This window comes from Heterodontus francisci, chromosome 16 (assembly GCF_036365525.1).
Source record: "Heterodontus francisci isolate sHetFra1 chromosome 16, sHetFra1.hap1, whole genome shotgun sequence".
In the NCBI taxonomy this organism is placed as follows: domain Eukaryota; kingdom Metazoa; phylum Chordata; class Chondrichthyes; order Heterodontiformes; family Heterodontidae; genus Heterodontus; species Heterodontus francisci.
The window spans coordinates 102528942-102547214 of record NC_090386.1 but is presented as its reverse complement, the minus strand read 5'-3'; the positions used below and the strand labels follow the sequence as shown (position 1 = coordinate 102547214).

General features: G+C 44.4%; 1 protein-coding gene across 1 annotated transcript in view; it reads right to left on the bottom strand.

The window, feature by feature from the left end:
* LOC137378425 (fer-1-like protein 4) overlaps positions 1-17562 on the bottom strand; it is a 518691-nt gene extending 501129 nt beyond the window's left edge. The window contains 2 exon segments of the mRNA XM_068048756.1: positions 7063-7118; positions 17363-17562. Of these exon segments, the coding sequence (XP_067904857.1) occupies positions 7063-7118; positions 17363-17441 (135 nt within the window). The 5' untranslated portion in view covers positions 17442-17562.
* Between the last annotated feature and the right edge of the window lie 711 nt (positions 17563-18273).

Genomic DNA, 18273 nt, shown 5'->3' with positions numbered 1-18273 from the left:
TGAAGGAACTGCGATATAGTTCCAATTCAGGATGGTGTGTGACTTGGAGGGGAACTTGCAGGTGATGGTGTTCCCATGCATTTGCTGCCCTTGTCCTTCTAGGTGGTAGATGTCGCGGGTTTGGAAGGTGCTGTCTAAGGAGCCTCGGTGAGTTGCTGCAGTGCATCTTGTAGATGGCACACACTGCTGCCACTGTGCGTCGGTGGTGGAGGGAGTGAATGTTGAAGGTGGTGGATGGGGTGCCAATCAAGCGGGCTGCTTTGTCCTGGATGGTGCTGAGCTTCTTGAGTGTTGTTGGAGCTGCACCCATCCAGGCAAGTGGAGAGTATTCCATCACACTCCTGACTTGTGCCTTGTAGATGGTGGACATGCTTTGGAGAGTCAGGAGGTGAGTTACTCATCACAGAATTCCCAGCCTCTGACCTGCTCTTATAGCCACAGTATTTATGTGGCTACTCCAGTTCAGTTTCTAGTCAATGGTAACCACTAGAATGTTGATAGTGGGGGATTCAGCAATCATAATGCCATTGAATGTCAAGGGGAGATGGTTAGATTCTCTCCTGTTGGAGATGGTCATTGCCTGGCACTTGTGCAGTGCAAATGTTACTTGCTACTTATCAACAGAAGCCTGGATATTGTCCAGGTCTTGCTGGATTTCTACATGGACTGCTTCAGTATCTGAGGAGTTGTGAATGGTGCTGAATACTGTGCAATCATCAGCGAACATCCCCACTTCTGACCTTATGATTGAAGGAAGGTCATTGATGAAGCAGCTGAAGATGTTTGGAACTAGGACACTACCCTGAGGAACTCCTGCAGTGATGTCCTGGAGCTGAGATGATTGACCTCCAATAACCACAACCATCTCCCTTTGCGTTAGGTATTACTCCAACCAGCGGAGAGTTTCCCCCTGATTCCCATTGACTCCAGTTTTGCTAGGGCTCCTTGATGCCATACTCGGTCAAATGCTGCATTGATGTCAAGGGCAGTCACTCTCATCTCACCTCTTGAGTTCAGCTCTTTTGTCTATGTTTGAACCAAGGCTGTAATGAGGTCAGGAGCTGAGTGGCCCTGACAGAAGCCAAACTGAGTGTCACTAAGCAGGTTATTGCTAAGCAAGTGCCACTTGATAGCACTGTCAACGACACCTTCCATCACTTTACAGATGATCGAGAGTAGACTGATGGGGCGGTAATTGGCCGGGTTGGACTTGTCCTGCTTTTTGTGTGCAGGACATACCTGGACAATTTTCCACATTGCCGGGTAGATGCCAATGTTGTAGTTGTACTGGAACAGCTTGGCTAGGGGCGCAGCAAGTTCTGGAGCACAGGTTTTCGGTACTATTGCCAGAATGATGACAGGGCCCATAGCCCTTGCAGAATCCCAGTGCCTTCAGTCTTTTCTTGATATTATGCGGAATGAATTGAATTGGCTGAAGACTGGCATCTGTGATGCTGGGGACTTCAGGAGGAGGCCGAGATGGATCATCCACTTGGCACTTCTGGCGGAGGATTGTTGATGAGGGGGTGGAAGGTTATTGGGGATAGGTGGAAATGTGGAGCAATCAGTTCAGCGATGAACGTATTGAATGGTGGAGCAGGTTCGAAGGGCCGAGTGGCCTATTCCTGCTCCTAATTCATATGTTCGTATAAAAGCAAAATACTGAGGATGCTGGAAATCTGAAATAAAACAAGAAATGCTGGAAATACTCAGCAAGTCTGGCAGCATCTGTGGAGAGAGAAGCAAAGTTAACGTTTCAGGTCAGTGACCCTTTTTCAGATCTGGCAAATATTGGAAATGTAAAAGGTTATCAGCAAGTAAAGTGGGGGTGGGGCAAGAGATAACAAAGGAGAAGGTGTAGATAGGACAAGGTCACAGAATCCTTGTCCTATTGACACCTTCTCCTTTGTTATCTCTTGCCCCATCTCTGCTTTACTTGCTTATAACCTTTTACATTTCTAATATTTGCCAGTTCTGAAAAAGGGTCACTGACCTGAAACGTTAACTCTGCTTCTCTCTCCACAGATGTTGCCAGACCTGCTGATTATTTCCAGCATTTCTTGTTTTTATTTCATATGTTCGTATGTATGTTGCAAATGCTTCTCCCTTATCTTTCGCACTGATGTGCTGGGCTCCCCCATCATTGAGGATGGGGATATTTGTGGAGCCACTTCCTCCAGTTAGTTGTTTAATTGTCCACCACCATTCACGACTGGACGTGGTAGGACTGCAGAGCTTAGATCTGATCCATTGGTTATGGGATCACTTAGCTCTGTCTATCGCATGCTACTTAAGCTGTTTGACCTGCAAGTAATCCTGGGTTGTAGCTTCACCAGGTTGAAACCTCATTTTTAGGTATGCCTGGTGCTGCTCCTGACATACCATCCTGCACTCTTCATTGAACCAGGGATGGTCTCCTGGCTTGATGGTAATGGTAGAGTGGGGGATAAGCTGGGACATGAGGTTACACATTGTGTTTGAGTACAATTCTGCTGTTGGTGATGGCCCACAGCATCTCATGGATGCCCAGTTTTGCATTGCTAGATCTGTTTGAAATTTATCCCATTTAGAACGGTGATAGTGCCACACAACACGATGGAGGGTCTCCACAAGGACTGTGTGGTGGTCACTCCTACCAATACTGTCATGGACAGATGCATCTGCGGCCGGCAGATTGGTGAGGAAGAGGTCAAGTATATTTTTCCTTCTTGTTGGTTCCCTCACCACCTGCCGCATATCCGTCTAGCAGCTATGTCCTTTAGGACTCGGCCAGCTCGGTCAATAGTGGTGCTACTGAGCCACTCCTGGTGATGGACATTGAAGTCCTCCACCCAGTGTACATTCTGTGCCCTTGCCACCCTCAGTGCTTCTTCTAAGTGGTGTTCAACATGGAGGAGTACTGGTTCATCAGCTGCCATGAGACTTCATAGGGTCTGGAGCCGATATCGAGGCCTCCCAGGGCAACTCCCTCCCTACTGTATACCACTGTGCTGCCACCTCTGGTGGGTCTGTCCTGCCGGTGGGACAGGACATACCCGGGGATGGTGATGGCAGCATCGAGGACATTGTCTTTAAGGTATGAGTCCGTGAGTATGACTATGTCAGGCTGTTGCTTGACTAGTCTGTGGGACAGCTCTCCCAACTTTGGCACAAGCCCCCAGATGTTAGTAAGGAGACTTTGCAGGATGGACAGGGCTGGGTTTGCCATTATTGTTTCCGGTGCCTAGGTCGATGCCGGCTGGTCCATCCAGTTTCATTCCTTATTTATTTCGTAGTGATTACATATAACTGAGCAGCTTGCTAGGCCATTTCAGAGTCAACCACATTGTTGTGGGTCTGGAGTCACATGTAGACTCTACCAGGTAAGGACAGCAGATTTCCTTCCCTGAAGGACATTAGTGAACCAGATGGGTTTTTACAACCATTGACAATGGCTTCATGGCCATCATTAGACTAGCTTTTAGTTACAGATTTATTAACTGATCTCAAATTCTATCTTCTGCCGTGGTGGGAATTCGAACCCATGACCCCAGAACAATACTCTGGGTGTTTGGGTTATTAGTGCAGTGACAACACCACTATGCCACCACTTCTCCACAGAACTTCCGTGTGTGTGTTTCTATGTGTGTATATTTCTGCGTATGTTGTGTGTGTGTGTTTTGTGTGTGTGTACGTTTGTGTGTGTGTGTGTGTGTATTTCTGTGTGTATTTCTCGGTGTGTGTGTGTGTGTGTATTTCTGTGTGTGTGTGTATTTCTGTGTGTGTGTGTGTGTATTTCTGTGTGTGTGTTTCTGTGTGTGTGTGTGTTTCTGTGTGTGTGTGTGTGTTTCTGTGTATTTCCGCGTGTGTCTGTGTATTTCTGTGTGTGTGTTTATGTTTCTGTGTGTGTGTTTATGTTTCTGTGTGTGTGTGTGTTTCTGTGTGTGTGTGTGTTTCTGTGTATTTCCGTGTGCGTGTGTGTATTTCTGTGTGCGTGTGTGTATTTCTGTGTGCGTGTGTGTATTTCTGTGTGCGTGTGTGTTTGTGTGTATTTCCGTGTGCGTGTGTCTTTCTGTGTGTGTGCGTTTGTCTGTGTGTGTGTGTGTGTTTGTGTGTATTTCCGTGTGTGTGTGTGTGTATTTCTGTGTGTGTGTGTGTATTTCTGTGTGTGTGTGTTTCTGTGTGTATTTCCGTGTTTCTGTGTGTATTTCCGTGTGTGTGTGCCTGTTTCTGTGTGTGTGTGTGTTTTTCAATTGTAATGTTGAAATATTGCCTTGTTTGGGTTCAGTTGTGCTGGGCTGTGTGAAGTGTGCTGCTCCCAAACTGCAATTTGTAATTCCCTCATGCAGCTGTTGACAAACTGAGCTGGACTCCAGTGCGGATGAGTGTCCGGTCCTCGTTTCACTTTCTTCCAACTAAGCCAAACTGGTGCTTGCCCATCACTTCCACACGTGGCTTCACATACCCTGGCACAGGATTCCCGAATGGCCACATTTCCCCCTGACCGGCCACACTTCCCCCCTGACCGGCCACACTTCCCCCCTGACCGGCCACACTTCCCCCCTGACCGGCCACACTTCCCCCCTGACCGGCCACACTTCAACAGACCAGGAATAGCACTTTGTAGCCAGTGAACTATCTTTGAAATGTGGTCAACGTTGTCGTGTAGAGAAAAATACAGCCAATTTGTGCTTGATTAAGTCCCACAAACAGCAAGTGAGATATTGATCAGTTAATCTGTTTTGGGGTACTGGTTGAGGGATAAATATTGGCCAGGACACTCAGAGAGTTCCCCTGCTCTGCTTCAAATACCATTGTGGAATCTTTTACATCCATCTGATCAGGCAGACTGGGACTCGCTTTTATTCTTCTTCTGAAAGACTGATTTTGAGCAGAAGTTATGACATTATAAAATATTTGTTTCAGCCAGACTCTAACCTATTGCCAATTTTGAAAAGCTGCCGTGTATTTCTGACTTGGTTCTCCGACGATAATAGATTCTGAGATCTCCACCTCATTTTGTTTAAGGTGGGGCAAATTCTACTGTGTAAATACTACACAAATGTAATAGTAAAAATCCCAAAACTCCAGGGCTGGTTCTACTCTGGAGCTCACTGCTAATTTACAGAATGAATGCTGCAGCATATTCAGTGTTATGACGCACTTGCTGAGCTCTCCCTAGCACACCCTGTATAAACCTCGCCCATCTTTGATTAATTGTTTGGGTGTAGAGTTCTAAAGGTATGTGCAAGTTCACCAAGCCAAAATGATGAGAAAAACAAGTTTGAAATTCAATTTTGAGATTGTTAACACTGGAAAGTAGAATACTTTGTCATTTCATGCACCCTTCAAGCATCCCCAGATGAGGTATAGTTTGGCTGGATGCAGAGTAAAGCTTCCTTGACTATGTCCTAATAGTTGACCATTGCCTTTTGCAAGTGTTGTTTCTATTATCCATACCTATGTTCCTTGTGGTCATTCTGAATGAGATTGTCCATTTAGATCCAAACAGCACCAAATTAGGGGGTAGGTTTGGGCCCACTAGGGACTGGGATGAAATGGCCCACACTCAGTTCACCTTGGACTCAAGCAAGTTCTGGAAAGGACTTCAACATCAATCAGAGGTGATGCCCATTCACTATCCAATCCCGGAAGGATACTACATGTTCTGAGTGAAGGATGTTGCCTGGTTTGGAGGGCTTGAGTTATAAAGAGAGATAGGATAGGCTGGATCTGTTTTCCCTGGAGCGAAGGAGGCTGAGAGGGGACATGATAGAGATATATAAAATTATGAGAGGCATAGATAGGGTAGATAGCCAGAGTCTGTTTTCCATGCTGGCGTGACTAAAACTACAGGGCATAGATTTAAGGTGAGAGGGAGGAGGTTTAAAGGGGATCAAAGGGGTAAATTTTTCACACAAAGAATAGCGGGTATCTGGAATGAGCTGCCTGAGGAGGTCGTGGAGGCAGGAACAGTAGCAACATTTAAGAGGCATCTGGACGGGTACTTGAATGAGCAAGGCATAGAGGGATATGGAATTAATGCAGGCAGGTGGGATTAGTATAGATAGGCATTATGGTCGGCATGGACGCGGTGGGCCGAAGGACCTGTTTCTATGGTTTATGACTCTATGACTCTTTTGATGTTGGCAGTATCCTTGTCCGATGTAGAGGTTCACAAATGTTCCATATGGACCTGAGTTGAGAACCTGTACTGTAACGTGTTAAAGCAATCACTTTTCACCACAAACACACATAGTTTCACTAATGAAGGTTGATAATCACTAAATTCCTATCTGTTTACACATTGAGGATTGACAATAGTATTGCACCAACTGAAGGGAAGGGCCCAATTCTTCCTCCTAACTAAATAAGGCATTGAAATGTTGCTTGAGCAATACCATCTGTACAATAATTCTCCGGTCTGTTGCGGGGAGGGAGGAGAAGGAAACATTTAGCTGCTTTGCTGCAGAGAGAAAAGATGGAATTTTTCTGCTGGGTGGAGTTATCATTCAACCCTGCCCCACATGGCCTATGTTTTTTTTTGACTTCATCCTTCTTTTGAGCAGTTGCAGTAATATCTCAAAACTTCAAGTACTGGCAGATGTTTTACTGATCTGTGAATAGTCTCAGGTCCAGCTCCAGCTTGTGCTGCGTTATCTGCTGATCAACTGCTCTGAATCACCAGCAACTCACTCCTGATCCTGATCCCTAGTCACTGACTACTGCTGGAAAACATATTTTTGGGGCTATCAAGCTGAGCAGTGATGTCTTCTCTGGTGAAATGTTCTAACAGTCTAAGCTTACATTTGAAGAGTGTCAGCCAGGTTCATGCCTATAGAAGAGCATGCTGACATATTTTGTAACTCCAGGCACTTGGTTGACTGTAAAGCTGTAGATTTGTAGTCCACTAGTTTTGCTATTGCCCAGCAAACACAGCCCAGGGAAAAGCAGTTTGGGAGCAGAACCACTGAGTGTAAAATCGGTTGTTGAGTGGATGGGATCAATGATGCTTAACTGCAATTTGTGGGTGACATCATTGATGGATGAAAAAGCCTTAACACTACATATTTGCAGTCTTACCTCATTAAAGACAGCTTCATATTCACATTTCACTTTTCTAGTCAAGTGTGTATAACCTGAAAACAGATAAAGGAACTCACATTACTTTCAACATTAGCAATGACAAAGTTTCTCCAGTCCATCAAATGAATTTATTCTAAGAAATGAATGTCTATTTACATCTTATTGAAATATAAGAACATAGGAGCAGTTGAATGAGAAATGATCAAGGCTTACCTAGTTTCCCTTCTACCATCCTGGTATTAATGATAATGAAGATGTTGACTAATCACAGCAATTAATTTCTATCAATAAGTCGACAACAGACCCAGACATGAGGTGAGGAAAACCCCCGTGGTGGAGAGCTTTGGGAGCCATACGTCCAAAGTCACCTGTTCCTCCCAAAAACACTCCACTTACCACATGTCCTGTCTCAAATCTCTCCATACATTGGATTGCAAAATATTATTTGATGAAAGGAATCTGTCTAATTTACATTTGAATGAATCAACACTAGCTGCTTCCAACGTGTTCCTAGGGAGACTGATCTATAGATTGACCACCAACTCACTGAAATATTGCTTCCACGGATTAGATTTTGTATTTAACCCCTTCAAGCACACGTCGTGACCTCTGGTTCTGCTGTTCTGGATAAGGTGAACTAACTTGTCATGGTCGACATTATCCAGTCTCCTAAAATCCTAAAAACAGCAATTACATCACCTCTCAACCTTCTCTTTGCCAGTAAGAACATGCCATTTTATATAATCCCTTCTAAACCAATCCCTCCATCCCCTCAATCATTCTGGTTGCTCTCTGTATCCTTTCTGTAGCTGCAATATCCTTTCTGTACTGTGGCAACCAGAACTGGACCCAATATTCCAAGTGCGGTCGCACCAAAGTTTTATAAAGTGGCAGGTTTACCGCTCTATTTTGGCTCAACATGGACCTTTTAATACATCCCAATATCTGATTTGCTTTATTCACTACCCCCAAGTATTGATAGCTTCAATTTATTGTTAGTGATAATCCCAGAACCCTTTCATTTTCTATACGTTATTTTCTTTCTATTTAAGTGGTATTCCCTTTTGGATCTTCTGTCCCCATGTCAAGCACTTTACATTTCTCGACATTAAATTTCATCTGCCATCTCTCTGCCCAATTCCTGAGTATATTTAAATCTTCTAGTTAGCTTATCCTGTTCATCTGTCTACCAAAAAATCTTACATCTGTATGCACTTCTTGTCTATAAAACCTTTTGTTCAAACTTTTGCTATTTTAAATTCCTTTGTCCACAATTGTACTGGAAACCGCCAGTGTAAACCCATCAACCAGAGTTCAGGGTAGTAGATGGGTGGCCATTTGGAAGAGAAAGAAGAGGCAGGAGGTGCAGGAGTCTTTAGGGTGTGCGCCACTCTCAAACCAGTACGTAACTTTGGAAACTGCTGGGAGTGATGGTACCTTGAAGGCGTGCAGTACAAACCACAGTGCCAATGAACAAGGGACTGCACAGGAGGGAACAGCAAAGAGTAGAAATGCAGTCGTTACAGGAGACTGCATAGTTCGGGGGACAGACAAGAATTTTTGTAACCATCCTCATGAGTCCCATTTGATGTGTTGCCTCCCTGGTGTCAGGGTAAAGGACATAGTGCGGTGTCAAAGCATCATTTACGGCATAGAAGGAGGCCATTCGGCCCATCAAGCCCATGCCAGCTCTCCGCGGAGCAATCCAGTCAGTCCCACTCCCCCACTTGTTCTTGTTCCCCACAGCCCTGCAAGTTTATTTCCTTCAAGAGCCCATCTAATTTCCTTTTGAAATCATTAATTGTCTCCGCTTCCACCATCCTCATGGCCAGTGAGTTCCAGGTCATTACCAATCACTGCATAAAAAAGCTCTTCCTCACATCCCTCCCGCACCTCTTGCCCAAAACTTTCAATCTGTGTCCCCTAGTCCTTGTACCATCAGTTAATGTGAAAAAAATTTTCTTGTTTAACTTATCTAAGCCTGTCATAATCTTGTACACTTCTATTAAATTTCCCTTCAATCTCCTTTGCTCCAAGGAGGACAACCCCAGCTTTTCCAACCTAACTTTGTAACTAAAATCCCCCATCGCTGGAATCATTCTGGTAAATCTCCTCCGCACTCTGAAGGGCCCTCACATCCTTCCTAAAGTGTGGTGACCAGAACTGGATGTAAAATTTCCGTTGGGGCCTAACCAGAGCTTTATAAAGGTTCAGCATTACTTTCCTGCTTTTGCACTCAATACCTCTTTTGAGGAAGCCCAAGATGCCATATGCTTTGCTAACTACTCTCTCAATTATGTCCTGACACCTTCAAAGACTGATGCACACGAACCCCGAGGTCCCTCTGTTCCTGCACACTCTTTAGAACTCACTATTATGTCTATATTGCCTCAGCCTACCTCTTCTGCCAAAATGCATCATCTCACACTTCTCGGTATTAAATTCAATCTACCACTTGACTGCCCATTCTGCTAGCCTATCTATGTCCTGTTGCAGGCAGCTTGTATCATTGTCACTGTTTGCCACTCCTCCAAGTTTGGTATCATTGGCAAATTTTAAAATTCTACTCTGTATTTCAAGATCTAAGTCATTTATACCTAGCAAAAAAGCAGTGGTCTCAGCACTGACCCTTGGAACACCACTGTCTACCATTCACCACTCTGAAAAACAACCATTTACCACGACTCGCTGTTTTCTGTCCTTAAGTCAATTTTTTATCCAATTGGACATTGACCCTTCTATCCATGAGCCTCAATTTTGTTAACCAGCCTTTTATGTGGTACTTTATCAAATGTTTTCTTAAAATCCATATAGATGACATCCACCGCTTTTCCTTCATCAACCTTCTCCACTACTTCATCAAAAATTCTATTAGATTACTCAAGCATGATCTGCCTTTTACAAACCCCGGCTGACTCTCCTTAATTAACTCAAACCTTGCCAAGTGCCTGTTGATGTTTTTCCTGATTACTGTTTCTAAAACCTTACCCATCATGGTGTTAAATCACAGAGAGGGTGCAGAATATTCTGTGGGGGGTGACAGTGATCCAGAAGTTGTGGTACACATCAGTACCAATGACACAGAGAGAGCAGGTATTGAGGTCCTACGGTCAGAATTTCAGGAGCTAGGGGTGAAATTAAAAAGTAGGACCTTGCAGGTAGTAATCTCTGGATTACTCCCAGTGTCATACACTAGCAGGAGTCGAAATGGGAAGATAGAGGGGATCAATGAGTGGCTTGAGGTATGGTGCAGGAGGAAGGGCTTCAGATTTTTGAGACATTGGGACCAGTTCTGGGGCAGGAGGCACCTATTCAAAAGGGACAGGTTACACCTCAACAGGATTGGAACCAAGATCCTCGTGGGAAGGTTCACTAGTGTGGTTGGGAAGGGTTTAAACTAAGCTGGCAGGGGGACGGACACCAGCATATAGAAGTAGGAAAGAGGAATAAGGTGCATAAAGGAGTGACATTGTTGGCTAGTACTAGAGAAGGAAGTAATATCATATTAGATAGGAGAGGACTAAGAAGGACGACGAGGAATACAAAGACAGGTTTAGAATGCATGTGTGTAAATGCACAGTGTGATGAATAAGATTGGTGAGCTACAAACACAAATGGCCATGTGGGATTATGATATTGTTGCAAGAACAGAAATATGGCTTAAAAATGGTGAAGTTATAAACCGCTTTCTCAACTTGCCCTGCAATCTTCAATGATTTGTGCTCAAATACACTCAAGTCCCTCTGCGTCGGCCCCTTTTAGAATTGTACCTTTGATTTTATATTGCCTCTCCTCGTTCTTCCTATCAAAATGAATTACTTCACACTTCTCTCTATCAAATTTCATCTGCCCTATATCCACCTATTCCACCAGCCTGCCTATGTCCTTTTGAAATCTATCACTATCCTCCTCACAGTCCACACTACTTCCAAGACTCTATGGACTGAATGGCAGAAGATAACTCTATGACTCCAAATTTTGTGTCATCCGCAAATTTTGCAATTGCACCCTGAACACCACGTCTAGGTCATTAATATATATCAAGAAAAGCAGGGATGCAAACATCGCCCCGGGGGAACCCTATTATAAACCTTCCTCCAGCCCGAAAAACAACCGTTCACCACCACTCTCTGTTTCCTGTCACTCAGCCAATTTCATATTCATGCTGCTCCTGTCCCTTTTATTCCATGGGATCTAACTTTGCTGACAAGCCTGTTATGTCACACTTTATCAGATGTCTTTTGTAAGTCCATGTACACCACATCAACTGCATTACCCTCATCAACCCTTTCTGTTACCTCATCAAAAAACACATCCAAGTTAGTTAAACACGATTTGCCCTTAACAAATCCATGCTGGCTTTCCTTAATTAATGCACATTTGTCCAACTGACTCTTAATTTTGTCCCAAATCTCAAAAGCTTTCCCACCACTGAATTCTAACGGGGGTGCAGGAGAAGAGGGACCTGGGTGTATATGTGCATAAATCATTGAAGGTGGCAAGACAGGTTGAGAGAGCGGTTAATAAAGCATACAGTATCCTGGGCTTTATTAATAGGGGCATAGAGTACAAGAGCAAGGAGGTTATGTTGAACTTGTACAGCTGGAGTATTGCATCCAGTTCTGGGCACCGCACTTTATGAAAGATGTGAGGGCATTGCAGAGAGTGCAGAAAAGATTCACGAGAATGATTCCAGAGATAAGGAATGTCAGTTATGAAGATAGACTGAAGAAGTTGGGACTTTTTCTTGGAGAAGAGAAGGCTGAGAGGTGATTTGATAGAGATATTCAAAATCATGAGGGATCTGGACAGAGTAGATAGAGAGAAACTGTTCCCACTCGTGAAAGGATCGAGAACAAGAGAGCACAGATTTAAAGTAATTGGTAAGAGAAGCAAAAGTGACATGAGGAAAAACGTTTTCACAGTGAGTGGTTAAGGTCTGGAATGCGCTGCCTGAGAATGTGGAGGTTCAACTGAAGCATTCAAAAGGGAATCAGACAGTTATATGAAAAGGAAGAATGTGCAGGGTTACGGGGAGAAGGCGGGGGAATGGGACTGAGTTAATTGCTCTTTCGGAGAGCCAGTGCAGACATGATGCGTTGACTGGCCTCCTACTGCACTGTAATAATTCTGAGATTCTGAGCTTATCCTTACACTCTGTTTTGAATTTAGTTAAAAGTATCAACAACAAAAAGTCGGACACAGAAGTGTTACAAGATGACATGCTGGGAAACTTGACCAAGTTGGAATGTTGTTACTATATAGCTACAAACTATTAAAGTCTGACTGAGATTTCCCTACCCACCGATGTTAAACTCACTGTCTGTAATTAGCCGGATTCTCTGGGATTACACAGGCCACTCTCCTATCCGATGTCACCCAGCACACGTAGTCCAGCCTGAAATAAAGGAGCTGCTTTTATCTCCTGGGAGGAGTGGATGGTAATCCACATGCAGTAAGTCTGAGGCCAGCCACATTTTAACTGCTGCCCTCACTTGAATGTCACTGGTCAGCTGCTAGGCCACTAAAAACTAGTGCACTGGTACAAAACATAATCAAAAAGGCTAGTGGAATGTCTCAAGGGGATTGGAATACAAAGAGTTTGGAAATGATGTTTCAGTTGTATAGAGCCTTGGTCAGACCCCATCTGGAGCAACCGTGTTCAGTTTTGTGCACCACACCTTAAGAAGACCTTAGAGGGGTGCAGTGCAGATTCACTAGGGCTTAAACAGTTAAGTTACGAAGCCGGGTTACATGGCTTGTATTCCCTTGATTGTAGGATAAAAAGAGGTGATCTGATCGGAATGTTTAAAACAATTGAAGAATTCAATAGGGTAGGTCCAGGAAACTATTCCCTCTGGTGGGAGAGTCCAGAACAAGGGACAGAACTTCAAAATTAGAGCCAGGCTGTTTAGGGGCAATGTCATGAAGCACTTCTTCACACAAAGAGTAGTGGAAATCTAGAACTCTCTCCCCTAGAAGGCTGTTGAGGCTGGGGGTCAATTGAAAATTTCAAGACAAAGCTTGATAGATTCTTACAAAGGCAATAATACTGCAGATGCTGGAAACCTGAAATAAAAACAGCAAATGCTGGAAATACTCAGCAGGTCTGGCAGCATCTATGGAGAGGGAAACACAGTTAATATTTCAGGTTGATGGCCTTTCATCAACATTTTGGTAGGAAGAATAGGGAGGTCACCTATTATTTGGAAGGTGCGAGTCTAGGTGGGGTAAAGAAATAAAGGGAGTTGGTAGCTGGGGAGACAGCAGCATCGTGGTGAAGTCACTAAACTAGTACTCCAGCAACCTAGACTAATGCCCGAGGGGGCATGGGGTCAAATGGCAGTTGGTGGAATTCAAATTTAATTAATAAATTCAGTTAATTCATAAAAATCTGAAATTGAAAGCTAGTCTCACTAATGGTACCATGAAACTATCATTGATTGTTGTAAAAACCCATCTCGTTCACTAATGTCCTTTAGGGAAGGAAATCTGCCGTCCTTACCTGGTCTAGCCTCGACTTCAGACCCATAGCAATGTGGTTGACTCTTACGTAGCAATTAGGGATGGGCAACAAATGCTGGCCTTGCCAGCAATGTCCACATCCCGTAAAAGAATTTTTAAAATGCACCAATCATTAAAAGTTGTGCCACAAGTTAGTACGGCCATAAAAATGCAAAGCAAGCACTAGGCTTTATTTCTAGAGGAATCGAATTGAAAAGTAGGGAGGTTATGCTAAACCTGTACTGAATTTTGGTTAAACCAAACTGAGAGTGCTGCGTGCGGTTCTGGTCGCCGCATTATAAAAAGAATATAGAGGCACTGGAGCGGGTGCAGAGAAGATTTACAAGGATAATGCCAGAAAAGCATGGGGATATATATCAGGAAACAAAGAGGCTCAGTCTCTTTTCTCTTGAAAAAAGAGGCAGTGGGGTAACTTAATAGAGTCATAGAGAGACACAGCACCGAAACAGGCCCTTCAGCCCACTGAGTCCACGCTGACCATCAACCACCCATTTATACTAATGCTACATTAATCCCATTTTCCCTCTCACATCCCCACCTTCCCTCAATTCTCTTACCACCTACCTACACTAGGGGCAATTTTTACAATGGCCAATTTACCTATCAACCCGCAAGTCTTTGGCATGTGGGAGGAAACCAGAGCACCCGGAGGAAACCCACGCGGTCACAGGGAGAACTTGCAAACTCCACACAGGCAGTACCCAGAACTGAACCTGGGTTGCTGGAGCTGTGAGGCTGCAGTACTAACCACTGCACCACCCAGTAATAGAGATCTTTCAAATTATAAAAGGTTTAGGAAGAGTGGATAAGAGGGGGGGGAATTTCATGCTCTCCCCCGTGGCGAGTTTGGAGGCGGGCAAAGCATTTAATTGGGTGGGATAGTGACAGGTGGGGACTCCGTCACCTTCCCACCTCCACCTCAATTAAGTCCATGGTGGGAAGGCCTGTGAGCTGCTTTCCTTCCCTGCCACCAATTGAGGCCCTTAAGTGGGCAATTAATGCCCAATTAAGGGCTCATCCCACCTCTGCCAGTATTAGACCAGCAGTGGGCAGGCCTGTCACCATACAGGGAGTACTACAAGTAAACCTGTGCAGGTTGCTTGCCAGCTCCTGGGTCTGGGTGGGGGAGGGCACACAGGGAGGGTTGTTCGTTCAAAGGCATTTAGTGCCTGGTCGAGGAACCCGGGATCAGGAAGGGGGGGCCTGCTGAGAGCCAAACCCTGCCCTTGCTGCCAAGCCCCTACAATCCCCTCCCCCATGAAACCCCTCCTGCCCTGACACACCAGTAGTCTGGGTCCCCTGACGATTCTGGGCCTCGGGTGGGTGCATTACAGCAGCAACCATCGCCTTCTCAGTGGTGCCGGTCAGTAAAAGAGCTGCTGGCCTCTGATTGGCTGGCAACTCTCAGTGGGCGGGGCATCCATCACCCGGGTCCTTAATCCCGGGGAAGGCCCGCCCCTGTCCACTTAAGTGCCTTCCCACAAAGGGGCACATGGAGCTCTCGCCAGTGGCCGAGACCCTGTCGCTGACATAAAATCCTCCCCATAGAGAATGTTTGCACTTGTGAGGAAGAACTAGAGACCATCAATATAAGATAGTCACCAAGAAATCCAATCGGGAATTCAGAAGAAATTTCTTGACCCAGAGTGGTGAAAATGTGGAACTCGTTACCCAGGGAGTGGTTGAGGTGAATAGTATAGATACAATTAAGGGGAAGCTAGACAAACACATGAGGGAGAAAGGAATAGAGGATTATGAAGATAGATTTGGATGAGGAAAGACAGGAGGAGGATTGAGTGCAGCATCAATGCTGCCATGGACTGGTTGAGCCGACTGGCCTATTTCTGTGCCATGTAACCTATGTAACCCTATGCAATATGTATGTGTGAGATGTGAATGCAATTTAATATAGGAAAAGTATAGTTATGACATAAAGCAGGAAAGATTGATGTGCATTATACGCTGAATGAAAATATACTTGAAGTGAAGCAAGAGAGATAACTTGGGTTTTAGATGACAGTCACTAAAATTATCAGCACAATGTTTACAGTTTGTTAAAGCAAACAAAATATAGGATGCAAGGCTAGGGCTAACACATATAAATGCAGAGGTCATTTAAAACTGTACTTAATGCTGATGAGATCACAGCTGGTGTACTTTGTACAATTGGGTGTCTCTATTTGAAAAGGGATATTCCATTATTGCAGGGGGTACAGAGAAGGGAGAGGCTGGGTTTTGGGGATCAGTGGGGCGGATTTGGGGATCACAGTGCTCAGCCCCACATGGCTGAATGAGATTGGATCCATGGACAAGCTCATGTTTTCCTGTCTCATATTCACATGCTTGTATGTCTAAGTAAATGGAAAGTAAACTTTAAAAAAAGTTGATTTAAGATTTTGTTAGTTAGATTTGCTGAATGTTTGGAATGATCTATTGAATTAAGATACTCGAGGCAAAGACATTAGACACATTCACAATGCAGCTCAACACTAGGAGAGATTTTATGTTTGAGTTCTACCAGGATGGCCTTCGATGTACTGGATGCCTCTTCTCGCCTCATTCTTTTCTTTGGTTCTTCTATCTGTTTATTGTCTTGCAGAGTGAAAAATAAGAGGCAGGGACAGAATGAGGGACTGCAGTAACTGCAGAATAAATGTTAAAACTATGGCTGTTAATTACTGTAAAGTTAAAAGGGAATGGAAATGTCACTTCAATCAGATCAGGAGTTCCGATGAAGGGTCATTGAACTGAAAAGTTAACTCTGTTTCTCTCTACACCGATACTGCCCGACATGGTGAGTATTTCCAGCATTTTCTGTTTATATTTCGATTTTTAATCTGGTTTCACTTCCTGCTTTTTTAATTTAGTCAGCAGGACCAATGACATAAAAGATTACTACAAAAGATAAGCACCTGAAATGCTGTAACCTGCCGGGCTAAGGACCAGGTGCTGGAAGGTGGGATTAGATTGGGCAGCTAGTTTTTTTGGCCGGCGCAGACACGATGGGCTGAATGGCCTCCTTTTGTGCCGTAATTTTTCTATGGTTCTATGATGTTAAGACCAAGGAGATAATGGGCAGCACAGTGGCGCAGTGGTTAGCACCACAGCCTCACAGCTCCAGCGACCCGGGTTCAGTTCTGGGCACTGCCTGTGTGGAGTTTGCAAGTTCTCCCTGTGACTGCATGGGTTTCCTCCGGGTACTCCGGTTTCCTCCCACAGCCAAAGACTTGCAGGTTGATAGGTAAATTGGCCATTGTAAATTGCCCCTAGTGTAGGTAGGTGGTAGGGGAATTGAGGGGAGGCGGTAGGAATATGGGATTAATGTAGGATTAGTATAAATGGGTGGTTGTTGGTCGGCACAGACTAGGTGGGCCGAAGGGCCTGTTTCAGTGCTGTATCTCTAAATAAAAATAAATAATAGAAAGAGGTCGGATGTCAGTCGAGGGCTGATGCGTTCATGGCCAAATAGCAGCAGATGAAGTAACACATGGAGAATGGCCTCGTGAATTAGCCAAGGCAGGAAAAGGCTCAAAAGTTCATTTAGCTTCAGCTCCGCAGCGAATCCTCAGCAATGCCTAGAATGAGATAATTTGCACAAACTCTTTGTAAATATAATGGTGTTTGGGGAACGAAGCTCCCAGCGCTAAAGTTCAGACTGTCGCCGACCTCCAGATATTTGGCAGCCTTTCCCTCCACAAACAACCAGCCAGACCTACAGTCTCACAGCAGACAGAAAGATAATTATAAGGCAGCAGTAACGGCGAATCCTTACCTCGAAATGTAATGTGAACCTGCCTATCATACTTCCCGCTGAGGTTAGAAATTTTCTTCAGAAACAGAGTGAGAGACATCGTGAGGTTTCAAACTCCTCTGCCAGACTTTTAAAAGTTATTATTTCCCTTCTCAAAGTGCAGGTATACTTTCTTCCATTGCCAGTGAACTCCTGAATCCTGGCACGGTTTCAATGGTCCCAGGCTCTGGTGCTGTGAGTTGCCTGGGTTGGAACCTGTTGCTTTACTGCAGCTGCTCTGCTCACAAGTTGCTCAGATTCTGGTTTTTATCAGTCAAAACATCCACACCCAATTCAGCAAGTTCAGAAACAAACCTGCGGTGTCTCCTTCACAAGTGCAGAATGGTGACAAGTTTGATGAATGGGTATATACCCTAAACTATTATTCTTTTACATACAAAATATGAATTTATACAATAATTCTCAGCTTCCACATCTTACAGATCACTAACTTTTATTCAATATCCTGAAACCAGCTCATTTGGAACTTAGTCCCCTCTCACCTAAACTTCATTTCCTTGTTCTAAACATATCGCACTGATGTGGCCCAACCCAACACTGGAGGCGTTTCATTGTTCTGAATGGCAACTGGAACTCGTTAAACTGCAATTAATCACAGTAAAGAATGTTGAACACATTTCACGCATACTTGCTACATAAATAACAAACAGCTATCAAGGTGGCGGATTCATTTACCTCCGCCCCTTCGCTTCGGTATATTAACATCCATTTAGGAAAGGATGGTGAAATCACGCCGCCTGAATTGCCTCGTTCTGTGCTGTAAACGTATTGTTTCGAAGATAGATTGGGTGATGCAGTGATTTTTCACAACTTTGACTTTGGCCCTTTCACATCAGACAGGGAGATTTAAATCTAACCTGGGTGAAGGGACC